This window comes from Garra rufa, chromosome 15, assembly GCF_049309525.1.
Source record: "Garra rufa chromosome 15, GarRuf1.0, whole genome shotgun sequence".
Taxonomy (NCBI): Eukaryota; Metazoa; Chordata; class Actinopteri; order Cypriniformes; family Cyprinidae; genus Garra; species Garra rufa.
This window is the reverse complement of record NC_133375.1, coordinates 18,427,044-18,448,413: the sequence shown is the minus strand read 5'-3', so window position 1 is coordinate 18,448,413 and position 21,370 is coordinate 18,427,044. Positions and strand designations below refer to the sequence as shown.

The 21,370-nt window shown below is 37.5% G+C and overlaps 2 protein-coding genes across 3 annotated transcripts in view; one reads left to right on the top strand and one right to left on the bottom strand.

Moving 5' to 3' along the window:
• angptl2b (angiopoietin-like 2b) overlaps positions 1 to 981 on the top strand; it is a 32,310-nt gene extending 31,329 nt beyond the window's left edge. For both annotated transcript variants that reach the window (XM_073818896.1, XM_073818897.1), the window contains exon 5: positions 20 to 981. In XM_073818896.1, coding sequence (XP_073674997.1) covers positions 20 to 219 — 200 coding nt within the window. In that variant the 3' untranslated portion in view covers positions 220 to 981. The remainder of the gene's footprint in view (positions 1 to 19) is intronic.
• Positions 1 to 21,370, bottom strand: part of ralgps1 (Ral GEF with PH domain and SH3 binding motif 1) — a 164,786-nt gene that overhangs the window by 100,774 nt on the left and 42,642 nt on the right. The window contains exon 9 of the mRNA XM_073819499.1: positions 6,500 to 6,626. Coding sequence (XP_073675600.1) covers positions 6,500 to 6,626 — 127 coding nt within the window. The remainder of the gene's footprint in view (positions 1 to 6,499; positions 6,627 to 21,370) is intronic.

The following is a 21,370-nucleotide window of genomic DNA, read 5'->3' as shown; positions in this document are numbered from 1 at the left end:
TGTTTTATTTTTTCCTCAGGCAACTGTGCTCACTATCAAAAGGGAGGCTGGTGGTATAATGCCTGTGCCCACTCAAATCTGAATGGCGTGTGGTACAGGGGAGGTCACTACCGCAGCCGCTATCAGGACGGCGTGTACTGGGCTGAATTCAGAGGAGGCGCCTATTCACTCAAGAAGGTTGTGATGATGATCCGACCCAACCCAAACACCTTCCACTGAGCAGCACATAAACACAGGGAATGGACTGATAAAAATGCTCTCCCACGGTCGCCGTTCACCCTATAAAGTGCAATTCATTTTAGATTGTGGTTTGGCTTCCTACATAAAAGTTAAATAAGATATGTGGCAAAAAAGGACAGACGTAACTGAGAAGGAACACCAAATTGTCAAAAGAACACATAAAAGTGTCAATAATTGTTACTAAACAAAAATAGATCATGAACATGATGTGCTTTTTCACTCTAGTTCATTCAAATCAAACCAAACCTGTTCTTCTTTATATATATATATACAGTGCAATTGTGAATCTGTTATCAGTTGTTTAGAATTATTGTGTCAAATAGGCCATAAAATATTAGAATCAGTACTCAGTTGCAAATAGACACAGGACATCCAATCCGGTGATAAATAGCTTATGCTTTTCTAGTTTATTCAAAGCTAAGAGAATATATGTTTCCTTATGAAATGAATGACTCATAATTTATTTCAGGAATATCATGTTTAAAATTCATGTAATGTTGTAGTTAAAAAAAAAAAACAAGTATGCATAATTAAACATAAAACCACAAAACAGTCATCGATTGCTCCATCTAAACTGTATTTACTGTGTAAATTAGCTGTTGGTGTCAAATGAAGATCCAACTTGTTTATGTACATATAAACGTAATATTGTTGAAAATAATGTGTAATTTGTAATATACTGTAAGTGTAACTGATTTCCCCAGGTACTGTCATACTGTTGCAATAAAGGATGTACAGCTACAGGTTTTGTCTGTGAATGGATTAAACATTGATCTACTACAGCTGGAGTGGTTCTGCTGTGTATATAAGTTCATTAGCCAGAGTAAAAGGGAAAAGCACAAGCACAAGCAATTGATTTGAAAATTCTACGTAAGACTGAAACAACAATTCACTCTTTGACTATTTAAAGAAATGTTAAATAAACATAAGTTCCACTGAGCATATGTGGCTTGCTGTTGAATTGCTTGTCTTGTCTATGGTTGGAAATCTAAGAGGAAATAGTATTTTGGGATTTAATGGAATAGTTTAACTAAAAATGACATTTCCGTCATTAATTACTCACCCTCATGTTGCTCCAAACCTGTAAGACCTTTCATCTTCAGAACACAAATTAGGAAATTTTGATTAAATCCGAGAGCTTTCTGACCCTGCATAGACAGCAATGCTACTACCATGTTCAAGGCCCAGAACTAGAAAAGAAATTGTTTCTTGAGGAAAACATTTCAGGAATTATCTCCATATAGTGGACTTCAATGGTGCCCCCAAGTTTGAACTTCCAAAATGCAGTTAAAACACAGCTTCAAAGGTTTCTAAACAATCCCAGCCGAGGAAGAAGGGTATTATCTAGTAAAATGATTGGTCATTTTTTAAACAAATTGACAATTTATATACTTTTTAACCTCAAAAGCTTGCCTTGTCTCGTCTCTGTGCTCTGCATGCATAGTCTGTGTTATCCGGGTCGAAAAACTCCCATCTCTTTTCTTCCCCAACTTCTTTTTTTCTTTTTTAAAGGGCATTTGATCTTTGCATGTTCACTTTGTAAACACTGGGTCAGGACTTCAGCAGTGATGTAGGACAGTTTTGACGTTGGGGAAGAAAACGAGATGGGAGTTTTTCGACATATCCCAACTGCCTTGAACCGGAAAAAAAAAGAGTTTACGCAGACATAAGCCGCTTTTCCACTATCGGGCCGAACCGTTCTCAATGCTTAACCGTTCTGTTCCGTGCCGATCCGGGCCAGTCAGCACAGATACGGTTTGATTTTCCACTGTGGTGCAGATAACGGAACTCTTTGGAATGTAAATACAAATGCGTCAAATCGTTGCCTTGGTAACGCAAGAGTAGACAGCCCCGCTTCTACTGTTATTGTCCTTTTGGACGCGATATGTATGTTTTCAGTTTTTTTATTTTTTCCAGGCACTGTTTTGAACTTTTCTTAATGCCCTTCTCTGCAAGACACTGCGCTATAATTTTAAAAACTTTTCGTTTCTCTTTGCACCCTCCAGCTGTTGTTGAATTTTTCTTTCTGTCCAAATATCAATATTAGAGCAAATGTTTCATCCACAGACCAAAGTGTCACAGCCATTTATATTTATATTTACCGTATCTGCTTACTGCGCATCCGCTTAGCCATATGACAGAGCCATAGAGAAACTGGTAGCCAGGCAACAGCGTGGCGACGTCATGCACACGCATTTTACCAGCCCGGTTCAGCACGTTGTCTAACCGTGCCGAGAATTCCGTGCCGAGAACGGTTTGTAATCGTTCCGTGCCGTACCAGGCTCAGGTGGAAACACAACTGGAACTGTACCCAACCGTTCTAAGAACGGTTCGGCCCGATAGTGGAAAAGCGGCTATAGACAAGACAAGCATTTGAGGTTAGAATGTACATAAATAGTCAGTTTGTTTCGAAAATGACCAATCGTTTTACTAAATAAGACCCTTCTTCCTCAGCTAGGATCATTTAGAGCCCTTTGAAGCTACATTTAAACTGCATTTTGGAAGATCAAACTCGGGGGCACCATTATATGGAGATAATTCCTGAAATGTTTTCCTCAAGAAACATAATTTCTTATCGTTTGAAGAACGAAAGACATGAACATCTTCGATGACAAGGAGGTGAGTAAATTATCTGTAAACATTTGTTCTGAAAGTGAACTACTCCTTTAACTGGATGGGAGGCGCATTATGTACTGTTCATTTCTCAGCTGAAAATAGCATAGACCAAAAGATAGATTAGGATTTAAGAATCAATATTGGTTCATGAAAATGAGAATCTATTAAAAAAATCAAGAAAGTTTTGTTTTTTTACCTAGCCCTACCATATTTTTTAGATATTTTCTTCAAAATAAATGCATAAGCCTATATCATCCTGTAGGTTCATGATTTAATGAATGTGAATGAAAATGAAAACGTGAACAAAAATAAAACCAATTAAATGTGTTATTATAAGTAAAAATTAAAAAAAATAATAAAATGATGGGTAATAGTAAATTATGACGTTAAACCTCTGCCAAAAACAGTAGTAAGGACATCGATAAAACAGTCCATGTGACATTAGTGGTTCAACCGTAACCACTTTTGACAAACTGTTGAATAAAGTCTTCATTTTTGTTTTCTTTGTGTACAAAAAATATTCTCGGAGCTTCATAAAATAAAGGTTCATATAATAAAGGACAGCATATTGGTTTATTTATTTTTTTTTTTTAATCCAAAGTAGCTCTTAAAGGATTATCTGGAATTTTTTATTACGAAGATGAACTAACTTACTTACCCTAATGTCATCCAAGATGTTTATGTCTTTTTTCTGTCACAAAAAAATAAGGTTTTTGAGTAAACATTGCAGGATTTTTCTCCATATAGTGGACTTCAATGGGGATCAGCAGGTTTCAATGCAAATTGCAGTTTCAATGCAGCTTCAAAGGGCTCTACACAAACCCAGCCGAAGAATAAGGGTCTTATCTAGCGAAACGATCTGTCATTTTATTTTAAAAATATATATATATAATATTCTTTTAACCATAAATGCTCCACTAGCATTGCGTAATCATGTTGGAAAGGTCACCCGTTACGTAGGTGGAATACCCAGTGTTTACAAAGCGAATGTGCAAAGAAAGTCCAACGCCCTTTACCGAAAAGGTAAAACACAGATGCCGGACGAAGTTTCCTTACCCTACCTTTTTGAACCGGAGTACACAGACGTAGAATTAACCATGCGTGACCTTTCCAATGTGATTATGTAATGCATGTGCATATGCATCGCAGAGCTAGTGCAAGATGAGCATTTGTGATTAAAAAGTATATAATTTGCCATTTAAAAAAAAAAAAGACTGATAATTTTATTGGATTAGACCCTTATTCCTCGACTGGGATCAGGTAGAGCTCTTTAAAGCTTAAATTTGGACCTTCAACCCGTTGGCTCCCACTGAAGTCCACTAAATGGAGAAAAATCCTGGAATGTTTTTCTCCAAAACCTTAATTTTCTTTTTGACTGAAGAACAAAAGACATGAAGATTCTGGAAGACATGGCGATGAGTAAATTATGAGGACATTTTTATTCTGGAAGTGAACTAATCCTTTAAGCTTCGCTGAGGCTAATGTTTTCTTGTTGTTAGGGGAGCTGGTAAATTATGGCTTTAATACTTTTGAAACAGTATCATGATCATTTTTTCAGACTTTCTTCCCACACCTTTTCAAGGGTTCTTTTTGTACAAACTGAAGGTATCAATCCTTTTTTTAGTAAAACCAATAACACAAGTTCAACTAAATACATCAAAAAGCATTAAAACAGTGTTTGACAAAACCCCAAACCCTTTCATTTCCTTTTTCCTTTGCCCCAATGGGAAATGGAAAGGGCCACTGGAAAAGCACAGTGGAAACTGACAGATCTGAAGTGACAGCCTGCACAACCTCAGCCACGTCAAACAGTCTTTCCGTCCCTGCGGTTTCAACTGCCTGCTGCTCAGAAACGGGAATAAAAGTAAACCATAAAGTACCGGCACCAGGTACGGCGGTTTCTGCTGAGTGACGTCTGAGAAAGCCTTCTGTTGACTGAGAAACAGTCTGCTGACACGCTGCCCAAGTGGAAGCAGACACTCAGTGTAGATTATGTAAAGGAAATTTGGTTAATAAGAAAGATGTGTGCGGCTGAGAGATGCAAGACGGCATCCGTCTGCACTATCCACATGTTTGCCTTCTTCGAAATGACAGTGATTTTCTGTTTGTGCATTTTAGATATCGAGAAAGGAACCAGCCTGCAAGTTACAGACCATGAGACAATTTGAGTTACAGCCGTCTGAAGTTATTCCTGACTGGCCTTTTAGTTATTCACATACCACAATGACACAAGCGCACCTGGAAAACTCTGTGACCATGAGCTCGGGACTCAAGCATGTGGCAATGACTTTCTGAACGGTCTGTTATGCTGTCCAAAATCAAACATCCACATCTTATAAAGTGCATCTCGTAAAAACAAGACAGTGAAAACATTCTCCTAAACGTAAAGCCTCCAGATCTCTTTCTGATCAAGTCGGGCTCTCGGTTAACAGCTGGATTAGCAATACGAACCTTGCTGCTGATGACTAAAATGGAACGGCATAAATGAGTGAAAAGATCTGGATCCTGTTTCCCACGAGAGCGACAATCCTGAGGGAGGCATCCATTTCAAGTGCTGTCAGTGCCTTTAGAACAGACTGATGTGTAACTAATCGCTCACTGGGCTTCTGAAACATCCAATGAGTCTCTGACAGACGTCTACTCATAAGAGAGGAAAAGAGGCTACCAATTTGGAAATAAATGCTACAATATGATTTCATTGTATTTTCCATCTATACATCCTGTCTAAAGCCACTGAAGTGGATAGAGAGAAAGTCAAAAGGCTTTTTTTAGTTTATGTATTGCGTCATGACAGAATATTTGAGCAAAAGCAGAAATCCTACAAACTCCTGAAATGATTCTTTTCTAAAACAGGATACAGCACATTTGTCAATCATTACTGAACCAGAGTGGTATACTGAATCGCCCTCTGCTGGTCACCATAGAAAGTGCAATTGAGGCCAAGGCCAAAAAGATATAATGCGGTGTCATTATATATACAGCCAATTAAAAAGGGTCTTATCCTGAGAAACGATCGGTTAATAAAAAAAAAAATACAATTTATATACTTTTCAACCTTAAATTCATCTTGTCTATCTCTGCATGAACTCTGTGTATTCTTATTCAAGACAGTTAGATACTCCTTGCGCATTCACTTTGTAAACACTTGGTCGGTACTTCTGCAGCGATGTGGAAGGATTTTGAAGTTGAAGGAGAAAATGTGTAGGAGTTTTTCGACATACCCTAAGTATATTGACCCGGAGTTCACTCAGAGCTAGACAAGACAAGCATTTGAGGTTAAAAAGTATTTTATTTTAGAAAACAGCCAATCGTTTTGCTAAATAAGACCCTTCTTTATAGCCCTTTGAAGCTGCATTTAATAGAAGTCCACTATATGGAGAAAAATCCTGTAATGTTTGCTTCAAAAAAACATAATTTCTTTACCACTGAAGAAAGAAAGACATGAACATCTTGGATGACAAGGGGGTGAGTAAATTATCTGTAAATTTTTGTTCTGGACGTGAACAAAGCTTCATTAAAACAATTCCTAAAGCCAGTAAACCGCCCAAGATATTTCCGTCTGGACGTTGTGGTGACATGAGGGGATGGAGTCTATAAAACTCCATTAACACAAGTACAAATGCAGTCTTTTACTGACACTTACCTAGGTAGGGGATGCAGGGGGCCATTTTGAGGGACCTGATGTACTCTCTCATGCGGTTATAATTCTCTTCCTTTGACGTCAGAAAGTCAAGCTTCTCAAAAGTGGCCTTGTCCTTTCGACTGATCAACTGTTCAGAACAGAAAGCACATAAGAAATGAACAGTTCATTCATTCAGCAAATTAGAAACAGCTAATAGATGTCTAAATCTAAAACATCTCAATCAGAGGTATTCGGTGTGACTGTATGACTGTCTGATTTTGAGATCCACCTTTTCACACTGAGGACAATTGAGGGACTCATATGCAACTATTACAGAAGGTTCAAATGCTTATTCATGCTCCAGAAATAAACATTATGTATCAAGGGTGTGGAGGTGAATTTTTTTTTTCAATTTGAAGATCAGGGTCAATTTAACTTTTGTCTTCTGGGAAACATTTAAGTATCTTCTGTAGCTTCTGAAGGGCAGTAATAAATGAAAAAAATATGATATTTAGGCAAAATAAAGAAACTGTACTCTGATCTTAATTCTGTTCAAAAGTATACACCCCTGGCTCTTAATACATTGTTTTAATGCATTGTTTTAACAGTGATTGTTGGAAAGGGTTCAAATACACAAAAATGCAAAAAAAAAAAAAAAAAACTAAGAATTTGTGGGATCTGAAGGATTTTTCTGAAGAACAGCTGGCACTTTAACTGTTCAGGACCATCAAGGGACTCATGAACAACTATTACTAAACAAACAAACAAACAAACAAAAAAACACAGCAGTGGATCATTCAGGTAACAACACAGTATTAAGAATCAAGTGTATGTAAACTTTTGAACAGGGTAATTTTTTCTAAATTCAATTATTATTTTCTGTTGAAGACTATATGTAAATATCTTTTATGTGAAATATCTTATTCAGGTCAGTACTACATTGAAATTAACATGCATTTTGTATGATCCCTCTTATTTTGCTAAAATAATTACAATTTTGCAGATTCTGCAAGGTGTATGTAAACGTTTGACCTGATATATCATGAACATTACATGCTGAATTTCTCAAGAAAAAGAAATCTCTAAAAAAAATATATTTCTACTATCATTTTTTCTTGCTAAATAAAGAGTCTATAGTCACCAAATATATATATTTTTTTCTTGAGATAACTTAAATGTGACGTTGCATAACTTTATTGTTTTTCCGCGGTTGAAATACTGATTGAGCCATAACAGACAGGATACAGATTTCGGTAAGCTGAACTCTTTCTTTTAAAATACCTTCACTGCAAAAAAAAAGAAAAAAAAAAAAAAAGCTTATCTTACTTAGATAGAAAATATTTTCCATCTCAGCTCTGCCTCTGTTAATTCATTATACTGCAATAAATTCTGTAATACACTGCCTCTGAAAAATAAACACAGTTAGTCCCAGTTGGGTACTAACTTTAGTAGGGGGGACTTGAGGAGGCGCCGTTTTATGAATTTTGTCAGAGGGGAGCCCTACTAAGACTTCTGATCTAAATAAAGCTGTCTGCAAATATGTTAAATATGAAAAATTAGACACAACCCATTGCGAGACTAATGAAATTGTGTTAAGGGATAAGTTCTCAGAACTCAGCGTCTGCACTCCAGGCATTGGGTATATTTCTCATTTATGAAAAGCGCATGATCACAATAAACAGGCACAGTTTCTATAATGGCTTTATGAGTGGCATAATTTCACCCAACGCTTCCTTACAGCAGATGTGCTATCAAATCTGTGGGGATGACCATGTGCAAAACCCATGTTAGGATTAACAAAAAGCTCATTAACTGAAGAATGCCATCTCCCATGGCTTTATCACATCGAGAAGTGCATTTCCACAAAGTGCTTCAACATGCTATTCTAGTGTTAGACAGATACACATATTCAGTCAGTTCACTTTTTCCTATGGTTGGTCAGAGAGGAGATTTAGTCCAACAATGGAAGCAACAGTTTGTGAAACCACACTGTTGGCAGACGACTTTCCACCAGTCTCCAGAGATGTAATCACACAGTACTGTTTTTTTCCCTTATTAATGTTCATATCTTGTTAAACTGTGTGTGTAAAACGCCTTCTGTGTCTTCTAGCATAGACTCTTTGAGTGAACTATTCAAAACAAAACAAAACAAAACTAGGGTGAGGTAATAATGAGGTAAATGAGTTTTCATTTCTGGGTGAACTATTTCCTTAAACAACAAAACAACAACAACAACAAATAAATAAATAAATAAATACAGTTAAGGTCAAAAGTTTACATACCCCTTTCAGAATCTGCAAAATGTTAATTATTTTACCAAAATAAGAGGGATCATAGAAAATGCATGTTATTGTTTATTTAGTACTGACCTGAAAAAGATATTTCACACAAAAGATGTTTACATATAGTCTAATAATAGATAATTCTCTGATTTTGAGATTCATCTATTGACACTGAGGACAACTCATAAGCAACTATTACAGAAGGTTCAAACGCTCACTGATGCTTCAGAAGGAAACACAATGCATTAAGATCCTGGGGGTGAAAACTTTTGAACAGAATGGAGATGTGTACATTTTTCATAATTTGTCTAAATATCATATTTTTTCATTTAGTTCTGCCCTTCTAGGCTACAGAAGATTTACATGTTCCTCAGAAGACAAAATAAGTTAAATTTACCCTGATCTTCAAATTCAAAAAGTTTTCACCCCCGGCTCTTAATGCATCGTTTTTCCTTCTGAAGCATCAGTGAGCGTTTGAAACTTCTGTAATAGTTGCATATGAGTACCTCAGTTGTCCTCAGTGTGAAAAAAGTAATCTGAAAATCATACAGTCATTGTTGGAAAGGGTTCAAATACACAAAAATGCTGGAAAACCAAAGAATCTGTGGGACCTGAATTATTTTTTTCTGAAGAACAGCAGACAGTTTAACTTGTTAGGACAAACTAGGGACTCATGAACAACTATCACTAAAAAAAACAGAGCTGTGGATCATTCAGGTAACAACACAGTATTAAGAATCAAGGGGGTGTAAACTTTTGAACCGGGCAATTTTTATAAATTCAAATATTATTTTCTCTTGTGGACTATGAGAGAGATGAAAAGAGATGAGCCTTTCAGCCACTGCAAGAAAAGTTGGTCATTTCAAATCTGTAATTTCTCACATATTACAGTTTTACAATGACACTAATTCAAGTCCACCAAAAAGGCTGGTCGCCCATGTAAGACAAATGCAGAGGACAGGATAATGCAGAGACTCTCAACTGGGAATCGGTTCAACACTGCAGTTGGAATTGGTTGCCAGTTCAACGCTGAAAAGGGTAAGGATCAGTCTCTGCATGTTCAAAAGAAGTCGAACTGAAAGCGCACTCTGCAGTGACCAAGCCTTTCATCAGCAGAAAGAATCAAAAGGCTAAGCTCACTTTTGCTGAGGAACATGTTGTGTGGAGAGAGAAGAACTGGTCCAAAGTTCACTTCAGTGATAAGAGCAAGTTTAATTTATTTGGGTGTGATAGGAAACCTTTTGTTCGGTGTCAAACTGGGCAATGACTAAAGCCCAAATGTGTAAAGAAGTCAGTAAAAGGTGGAGGAGGAAGTGTCATGGTTTGAGGGATGTTTTCTGCAGCAGGAGTTGGGCCTCTTATACTGTACAGATACATAGCAGGGTGAATGCAAATGTTATCAGAACCTCCTTTAGCAACATGCAGTTTCTTCCCTGCAAGCATTTCCCAATCAGACTGCAATTTTCATACAAGACAATGCTCCTGTCACACTGCAAAACAGGTAAAGCAGTTCTTTGGAGCTAAGAACATTGAAATAATGAATCTAAACCCAAATTAAAAACCTTGGTGACAAAGTTACGGCTAAGAAACCAAACTACGGAAGAGAGTGGAAAAAAATGGACCAAGATCACACCAGCACTGCAAAAAATGCTTTTCTTACTTTTTTGTCTTGTTTCCAGCCAAAATTTAAGAAGGATTTTTAGACAAGTAAAAAATATTGTCTTCTTTTTAGAAAAAACAAGTCAAAATTAAGTGCGTTTTTGCTTGAAACAAGCTAAATAATCTGCCAATGGGGTAAGAAAAATAATCTTGTTTTCTGTTTGAAATAAGATATTTTTGCTTACCCCACTGGCAGATTATTTTGCTTGTTCTAAGTGAAAGCTCACTTTATTTTGACTAGTTTTTTTTCTGAAAACAAGAAAATAATTTTTAATCATCTACAAAATCCTTCCTGATTTAAGAATTTTTTGATATTTTGGCTGGAAACAAGACAAACAAATCTAAGAAAAGCATTTTGCAGTGAGCGCAGTCTGAGAAACTAGTGATGTCCTGCGGCTGCAGATGTGCTGGAGTCAGTCAAAGTTCACTTCCTACTAATTTCTGACAGCTGTATCCATACAAAATTTTTGTTGTAATTTTCATTTGTCCTATAGTTGTAACTGTTCTCTAATTCTGATCATTGCTCTGCTGGAAAAAAAAAAAAGCTAAAACCAGCTTAAGCTGGTTGGCTGGTCTAAGATGATTTAAGCTGGTCTCCAAGCCTGGCTAGGCTGGTCAAGCTGGTTTTAGCTGGGTGTTCCAGCTGGTCTCCCAGGCTGACCAACCATTTGTTTCAGCAGGGAACCAGCTAAAACATGCTTGACCAGCGTAGCCAGGCTTGGAGACCAGCTAAAACCAGCTACTTCCATCTTAAAACAGCCAACCATCTTTTTTCCAGCAGGGTAAATCCACGAAATAATGCTTTTTTTGTTGAAATTCTGTGATTATTTTGTCAAACATGTTAGTAGAACAGTGGTATACCTACAGCTAATATTCCCTCAAATGTTGAAACTAATTCATAGTTTGTATAGAAGTATTATACACAGATTCAAACATCACGCATCTAAAAGACTGTAATAATTAGACTATATTAGTCATTTACCAGATAAGTTACTCCAATGAGCCCGATTTAGATACATTTATGCTACAACTGCTTTATAGTCAGACAATAGTTAGGGAGTGGAAAGACTTGACAGGAAACTAGCTCTCGTTCATCATCTAGACGTTGGCCTAAAATGAACCTGAAGAATTTAATGAACCACAACTTGGATTCTTCTCCTTTGGACTTCCAACAGAGAAACTGAAAAGTGATTTCTCCTCCTTTTATTCAACAAAGGAAGTGGTAAAAACTGCAGTTGATTTTAAACGGTGCTGAGATAATCCATGGCAGGAAAGTTAGATCACAACACCATCAATCAGGAACCCTGGTGTGGAAAAGATAATATTATGACAAAGATTTGAAGAACTACTATGAGCTAAGGGAGACTGCTTATGATATTTTCAGGAAAAACTAATTACAAAGTGATTACAAATGACGAACAAGGTAAATTATAACCCCACCAGCATGTTTTAGTGAATGTGATTTCCATGTGTGCGTGTGTGTACCATCCCAGCACCAAGACTAGTCATTTTCCGCCTGATTTAGAGCAACCCAATACCAAAACAAACTTTTTCTGATCTCCTTTATCAATTCTCCATCACACGCCACCACGACCACAGGCTTCCTTCCTCGAGTACATGGACTTGAGCAGCTGCCACGGTGGCATTACTCATTCCCGTAGACACATACACAGTGCTAAACAATCCCTGTGAGGGCGATAAAAGTGAGGGGATTCCTTCAACCACTAACATCTTTGTTTTATTTTGCAGAAACACATGGCTGACTTTGATTACAGCACAGTTCATGGAGGTCAGCCCTTTGCTCTGTAGCCGTTCCAGGTAGCAGTTAAAGCCTCAAGACATCAGCAGCTGTAATGACGGAGCGGCACTGAGCGCAGGGACACATTTACACTTAGACTGATTTTGATGGTGATGAGCCTCATAGGTACTATGTTATGAGGTGGATTTGTCATTTCTCTTTTTTGGTTAACTTAGGATGGAAACAAGAGCAGAAAGGGGAACAGTTAATCGCAAATGGAATTAGGAGAATGAATCTGTCACGATGCAGGCAGGAACACACGAACAACGACGTAAATAAAAGACGTATATTTAATAAATCCAACGGAATACAGGCAGACACAGAAACACCAGGGGAAAACATCCATATAACATTAAAGACCGACAAGAGTACTGGGAAAACACACCTTAAATAGACAGACTAATTACAAACACAGGTGCAGACAATAAGGGAGAAACCAAAAACACTCAGAACTGCGGGGGAAAATGGGAAAAACCAACAAGAAAGTCCGGGGGTGTGACATTACCTCCTCCTCCCGGAAGGCACGTCCTCGTGCCGACAAACAGACAAAAGGAAACAGTACAAAGTCTTAGGAGGGGGCTTAGGTGGAGGACGGACTCCCGGGAGGAGGACACAAGATGGAGTCCAGGGTGGTGACGGAGGGAGGAGCCAAGGAGGTGACAGGAAGGGGCTGGAGCAGGAGGAGCCAGGTGGGACCCAGAACTCAGCCATGATGGAGTTCCAAGGTGGAGCCGATGGAGGGAGGAGCCATGGTGGAGGAGAGGCTGACGACTCCATGGGGCCGACCGACGGAGGCGGAGCAGGTGGTGGGAGAGCCCGATGCGGAGACGGAAAGCCGAAGATCTTGGGTGACACCGCGGATCCGGAGGGCCAAGGCGGAACCCAAGGCTCTGGCGACCAAGGCGGAGATGGAGATCCGGAGGTCCGCGGCGGACCCGGAGCAACAGAGGGCCGAGGCTGTGAGGAGTATAGTCCAGAGGCGAAGGTGGGGCGACGACTGACCAGGGCGGAGCCAGAGGGACGATGGAGCCCGGTGGAGCTAGTGGATCGACGGGCGACAGCGGAGACGAGGGAGCAGAGAGCCGGGGTGGAGCCGCAGGGTCGGAGGGCCGAGGCGGAGTCCAGGACTCTGAGGCTGGAGGCGATGGTGAGGGATCCTCCAGCCATGACACCGATGGAGATTGGCAGACCCGCGGCGAACCCACCGCACAGATGGTGGGCTGAGGGTGAGCAAGGGGGCAGACAACGGGGATTCATGAAGGCTGGGCGGAACCAGCGGTGACTCTGGACGGCTGGGCGGAACCAGCGGAGATTCAGGCTTAGGCAGAAGAGGGAGGGTGGGAGGGAAATCCAGGCAGATGGGTATTTCCGTGAAACAGTCAATTAAGTCCCCAGACTGCTCTTGCTCACCCCCAGTGGTGGTGCAGTGGACGGGGCTCTCTACAGCCCTCTCTTGCTCCACGAAGCACTCCACCGTCGCGGATGTAATGGTCGGCTCACACACCTGATCAGCAGTTTTGACCCCGTCGGCACTCCATACTGCTGTTGCTCCGGGCTCGGGCTTTCCGTCTGTGAAGGGCTCATAATCCGCGGGTCGGGGTGGCTGGCTGGGCTCTGGGTCCGGAGTGGCACTGGCGAGATGCTCCTTGGAACAGGCGGGGAACGCGGGTCTGTTTCTCGCCAGTGTCCACTCCACAAATGTGGCGAAATCCGCTCGAGGGCCATCCTCGGACGACGGCGCTCTGCACGACGCGTTGAGGCTAGCGTCATAGAACGTACAGAGCGCGTCGTCCGGGTAGCTGGTGGTGTTTGCTACAAGCTGGAACATGAATGTGTAACCCTCGAGCGGTAAATCCCCCTGCTTCAGCCGGAGGAGGATGAATTCAGGACGGAGGAGGGAATCCATGGGGGAAAACACTACGGAAACAAAAAGACTGAAAAGCTGAATGATAAACAAAACGGGTGGAATACGCAAAAAAAACTGTTTCGGTCGGTCTTTCTGTCACGATGCAAGCAGGAACACACGAACAACGACGTAAATAAAAGACGTATATTTAATAAATCCAACGGAATACAGGCAGACACAGAAACACCAGGGGAAAACATCCATATAACATTAAAGACCGACAAGAGTACTGGGAAAACACACCTTAAATAGACAGACTAATTACAAACACAGGTGCAGACAATAAGGGAGAAACCAAAAACACTCAGAACTGCGGGGGAAAATGGGAAAAACCAACAAGAAAGTCTGGGGGTGTGACAGAATCATGCAAGAGAAAAGGAGCACTGTGTACTGTGTTGCAAGTCCTTATAAAATGACTGGCCAGGCCAACTGGCTTTATTTATTTGCCAAAGCCAATTTTTATTTGCATTTGACAGTTGGTAAGTATTAATTTTGGGTAACATGGAGAGACTGCTGAGATACACACTGGAATCAAGAGACCATCTGTCTGACTGTCAACAAATCCTCTCTACTCCATCACGCATCTCTTTGCCAAAAGATTTACATTTTTCCTTCTTTCTGTGAACATGCCCTTTAGCTCTTTTTATACTTCCTTTCTTCAGTATCTTTCCTTCTGATGCTTGTCTTGTCTTCATACTTACACACTTTGTATACATACAGTGGAGTCCTAAAGTCTGAGACTAAAATAAAATGAAAATAAAATAAGACAACATAAAATAAATAAATATAAAATGAAATAATTAAAAAAAGAAAATTGAATAAAGTAAAATAAAATTAAATGAAATTAAACTCAAATGAAACAATGAAATAAAACTAAATAAAATAAACATAAAACAAAAACAAAATTAAACAAAGTAAAATAAAACAAAATTAAACAAAATTAACTTAAATGAAACTAAATAAAATAAAATAAAATACAATGGAACATACAATAAAACAAATAAAATAAAATAAAACAACAATATAAAACGAAATAAAAAAGTAATGAAATAAAATGAAATAAAACTGAATTAAAATAAAAATAAAACAAAAACAAAATTGAAAAAATTAAAATTAAATTAACTTAACTAAAAACAAAATAAAATACAACTAAATAAAATAAAAAGAAAACAAAAACAAAATTGAAAAACGTCAAATTAAATTAACTTAACTAAAAACAAAATTAAATACAATGAAAATATTAAATAAAACAAATCAAACTAAAATAAAACAAAATGAAATGAAATTATACAATAAAATAAATCTATATAAAATAAAATATAAAATAAAACAAAACTAAATAAAATAAAATAAAAACAAAATGAAATTGATTAAAACAAAATAACAATAAATAAAATACAATGAAAAAACTTAAATAAAACTAAATCAAACTAAAATAAATTAAATGGATTAAAATAAAATAAAAATAAAACGAAATAAAATGAAAAATAAAATAAAATCTAAATAAAACAAAGTAAATGTATTAAAATTAAATAAAACAAAATAAAAATAAAATAAAATGAAATTATTATTAGCGCAACAATTTAAATAAAAGGTTAAATTAAAAAAGCAAACTCATTATGTTCTCCAGAATGATTTGAGATTATGCGAAGAGTATCTTGAGTTTCAATGGGAGCAAGTACATCTGACTGTATGAAAAAAAGTATTTATATTTAATGTATAAAAGCATTCATTTTGCATTTAAACTTAATTTTTCTTTATTATTATTATTATTTAAATCATTGGATTGTTTCAACTGTACACTAAAAAAAATCTAAGACTTATGGACCCCACTATATGCATATTGCAATATTGTTTAATTTTAACTTCATGACTGACAGCATCCATGCATAAACCAGAGCAGGCCAATAAACCTAAAATTGCTTAATTTAATGATAAAGACATAAAATCTATATCTTCATATATAATCTCTTCCAAAATGTGCACCAGTGACTGCCGTATTGCTCCTAATTCATTGCATGCCCACTGGGAAATCAGCAGTTAATCTTCAAATAAGTGGAAACAAGGCCTTGAAGTCAAGCGGTTCAGAAATTGGCTGGAACAAATGACATAAAGAATTACTCAATCCAATCTGTGCCATGAGCAATGAAACAGAAACTATTTGCACAAAAAGACCCATAACAGTCATTATAGTCAGGCAAAACTGTCAGCAAATACACGCAAGTGCCTTTTCATTATGAACAGAGCAACAAATGAAACCTTCCAACATATAATTAAAACCGGATCATAGCTCATTGTGCACATTTTCTCCAATTCAAGCTTCAGTGTTCTAGGAGGTACGGAAAAAGGAACCCTCTTAAAGGTATAGTTCACCCAAAAATGAAAATTCTGTCATTAATTACTCACCCTCATGGCATTTCAAACCTGTAAGACCTTCTTTCATCTTAAGAACACAAATTAAAATATTTTTATGAAATCCGAGAGCTTTCTGACCATGGATAAACGTTCAAGGCCCAGAAAGGTAGCAAGGACATGGATAAAATAGTCCATGTGACATCAGTGGTTCAACCGTATTTTATGAAGCTAAAAAATACTTTTTGTGTCCAAAGAAAAATGACTTTATTCGAATGTGTCAGTTGTGTTGCTGTCTATGCAGGGTTTTGAAAGCTCTCGGATTTCATCAAAAATATCTTACGGCTCTTGTAATATAAACAGATTCAATGAATTACACTAATAAATTGAATAACTTTGTTGTTGAATGTAAATTTAACCAAGTACATTAATTTAACAGGATACACAATATTCTATTTAATAATGTCATTGTGAGGATTCCCATGTGGCAAAGCTAAATGCATGGCAAGAGAGTAGGGCTTGTGGTATCGGACAAACAGTCCCGCCACAATTACTTATAAACAACATGCTCCCTCTTTTTCCATCTTCTCTCAATTTGCAGAAGTGCTGTGGTTCAATGTGGAATGTCAACTCTGGAAGCCGCTTGCATCCCAAATCATTAAGGCCCCCAGTGAGTCTGAACTCGCTACCACCGGCGTCTCTCAACAAAATAAAGATTGAATAGGAAAACTGCCTGATTTGCCTCTGAAAGAGTCATTCACTACCTTTAAAACTACTGAGCTCAGCTTTCTAGGATCTTTATATCTACTTTTAGGATTCTGCTTCTCAAAGTAACATTCATGTAAATGGCAATAAAACAGAAATTTAAAAAGAAATAATCCCTTTTAAGTATGGAGTACGATTTTAGGCATATCTGCCATAACAGTTTTATTTAAGTTCATGGTTTTAAAGGAGACCTATTATGCTCCTTTCTACAAGATTTAATATAAGTCTCAGGTGCCCCAAGAATGTATCTGTGAAGTTTCAGCTCAAAATACTCCACAGATCATTTATTGTATCATTTTGAAAAAGCCTATTTTGCATGGAAGCAGAAACACGCTGTTTTCGTGCATGTCTCTTTAAATGCAAATGAGCTGCTGCTCCCCGCCCCCATTTTCCAGAATATCTCTGTGCTTTTACAGCTCGTACCTCAGATACTCTGCTAAAAACCATATTAGTTTCAACTTCTGATATAGGGCTTTCTGACCACACACATTTAAAGCTAAGTTCTCTTTCAAGTCTAATTGCACTTAAACGGTCAAACACACACGTTTATGTTAAAAACACACAGGAGTTATAAACACAGTTGGTTATGTCTGTGAAGGTAAACAACTGGGAAATAAATCACATTTATTTTAGATCTGTGTGGCAGCAGCGTAATATACAGGTTATTCTACAAAATTGTTCACTTTTGGTATGGCAAGATGTCTTAAAATGTATTTCTTTTTCTAATATTTAAACGTAGACCACATTATTAAATTACCTTTAGAATTTATGAATACATATATGACAGCTTAATGATTTTTTAAAATCTTTTTTGTGCAATTATTTAAGGAGTACAATTTTTTGGCATTTCGGCAATATTAAAGTTATGAAATTTTATTTCTTGATTGTTGAGTTACAGAAAAATAATGAAAATGCAAGAATTAATGAGATTATGTTTCATTTATTTAATGTGACAGAAAAAAAAACATAGTACATAAGACCTGATATACTGATCTTCATTGTTGTTACCCATAAGGAAGGTAACACCAGAGACAATTTTCTTGGAAAATGCCTTTTACAAAATGGCTGCTGCAAGGTATCAAACCACATTAAGTAGTTTAATCCATTTGTATTCTAGTTTTTTTTACAATTCCCTAATAATAAAGTAGGTCACACCAACAGTGTTGGGGAAAGTTACTTTTAAAAGTAATGCATTACAATATTGAGTTACTCCCTAATAAAGTAACTAATTATGTTACTTAGTTACTTTTTGTGGAAAGTAATGCATTACGTTACATTTGCGTTACTTTTTAAATCTGGACAGGGCTTGCTTGTTTGTTTTTAACATAAAAAGTTATATTTTTGGCAAATGTAAAAGCCTCTTTACACCAAAAGCCTCAGGTTTAGACAAAAGAAAATTCACGTCTGTGCAGTAGACCGCAGAAGAAAAAATGTCAATTAAAAAAAAGGAAAACAAATGTTAGGTTATCTTGAGAAACTTCTGGTTATTATTTTGGATGAATTGGATCATCGAGATCGGCAGCAAAGACATCAGTTAATAAAATGGGATTAAATACATAAAGGATATTTGTATTATTTAACATATTTAATTATTGCAGGTTTGCATTGAATTTCACTGTTTTTATTCATTTTGAGGAAAACTGTTTTGGTGAGTGAGATGAATTAATGCATGTTCACATTTATTCTAGAATTAAAGTAACATCCACTGTTCTCGTCTCCTCTGAGGCTCTAAATAGTGTTCAGTGCTTTTCTGTGCAGCCCAAGACATAACAGTTAACATGCTTTGCTTGAACTTTTGGTGTTTTGTCTTAATGGTGTTAAAACTGGTACTTCGTTGTCGCTTGTGGAAACCAAATGGCGGCACCGTGGGTGGAAACTCCTTATACTGTAAATGTCGATAAAAAGCATTTCGCCTTTACAAGCATCCTGACATACCCAGCTTATTCAGTTGTGCTCATTGAGTGCTGGTTGTAAGTGTCTCTACAGCATATAGAGTTTAGCCCTCCTACTTTTTCCTCTGGAAAAGTGGCCAAGAGGTTTTGGACCTCAAACTGGGGTGATGCAAATACTTATAAATAGATTTAGAGCTTTGGCAACGTTAAACCAAGGTCTTAGAAACAGCTCTTTCAAAATTTTCCAAGCCACTTAAATGTTCAGAACGGGATCCAATGGACTCATTCTTTCACTGTCCCCATGCATTCAGACGGCCTTCTCATCTACATCTCTGCAAATAAGATCAATGGAAATCCAAGAGCTCTAGGGCTCTCTGGAGAAATAAATACAAACACTGCATTGTCAGCTAAATTATAAAGTGGCAGAACAGCTAGCATTTGGTGGTTATGCACGATAAATCCCCTGTAAGCGAACAGAATATTAAATGAGAGTTTTTTTCCTCACGTCTTCCTAAACAAAATAATATGGAAAATTCCTCTGCTTTACAGCCTTTGATACTCTGATACTATATGACACATTAAAAATAAAGAATTTATGAAATAATCATAATAATTGATGATGCTATTATTTAAAAACGAAAATTCCCTCATTCCAAAACTGAAAGACATTTGTTCATCTTCCGAACACAAATTAAGATATTTTTAATGAAATCCAACAGCTTTTTGACCCTGCATAGACAGCAACTACCACTACCTGAAAGTAGTATGGACATTGTTAAAATAGTCCATGTGACATCAGTGGTTCAACCTTAATTTTATCAAGCTACATGAATACTTTTTGTGTGCAAAGAAAACAGAAATTATGACTTTATTCAACAACTTCTTCTCTTTCGTGTCAGAGAGTACCACAACTAGACGTATAACATTCATCTCTCTTGGTTCATCGTCTGTATTTTCTGGTTAAAATAAAGAAGGCTGGGCAAAAAATTGCAAGTCATCTTCTTTAGACATGTTGACGAAGTTTTATATTTTATGTGTGTCTTCTTCTGGTTGTATACAAAGCACAGCACATGTGTTGTGGTACTCTCATGAATGTGGGTCTGACACAAAGAGTAATTGTTGAATAAATTTGTTATTTTGGTTTTCTTTGCACACAAAAAGTATTCTCGTAGCTTCATAACATTACAGCTGCACCACTGATGTCACATGGACTATTTTAACCTTCATCCTTACTACCTTTCTGGGCCTTGAACATGTGTTCTGTTAATTTGTGTTTTATGAGTTTGGAACAACATGAGTGAATAATTAATGACAGAATTTTTTATAATGATCTTAAAGGGATAGTTGGAGCATTTAAGACATGAAGTTGTATGTAATCCTTATCAGCACTATAGTGTATACACACTGACCCACACTGCGTTCACCTCCCTGGTCAGAGTTCTGGCCGCTGGAAGTTTTTCAAGAAAGTAGTCACGGTTAGTTTCCGGGGCCTCAAAACTGTGCGTTTTTACGTGAAAAAAATATATGCGTTTCAAAGCTTGATTAATTTACATCACAAAAAACACTCCTGACAAAAATCATACCTCAGTTTTAATCGGCACTATTTTCTTTCCGTTTCCATCAATCCGCGCTGCTGTCAGTTCGCACGTTCAGATCAGCTGTTCCATTACACACTCGAATGACAACGACGTAAAAAGTAGAAAATTAACAATGGTGCGAACTTGTAAATTCCCAGGTTGTGACCACAAGAATGTGCAGGGATCGCCGTTCAGATTCCATCGTTTTCCTGTTTCTGATATAGTTATGAGACAGCTTTGGCTGGTTGCCATCGGCTACTCTGCGGGAGCTAAAATATCCAGTATCAAGGATTTTCGTGTGTGCAGTGCTCACTTCAGCGAAGATGATTACATCCCCAACCAAGGAGGAAAAATCAAAAAACGGATTTTAAAGAGTTCTGCTGTACCAGTACCACGGGTAAGCTCTATTTACTAACTTTATGTCGCATACGACAGGTTTATTTTGAAGCTAATGTCGGTTTTTAGGCTAACGTTACACTGAGAATATTAGTGTGCTTGAAGTCACATACAGGTAGGTCTAAACCAGGTATCTCCAACTCCGGTCATCGTGAGCTACATTTCTGCAGCTCGATGTTTTCCTATGACAGGACACCTTTCTCAAATGAGACATTCTGTACAAGCCTGCTAAGTACCCGTTGATTTGAGTCAGGTGTGTTGCATC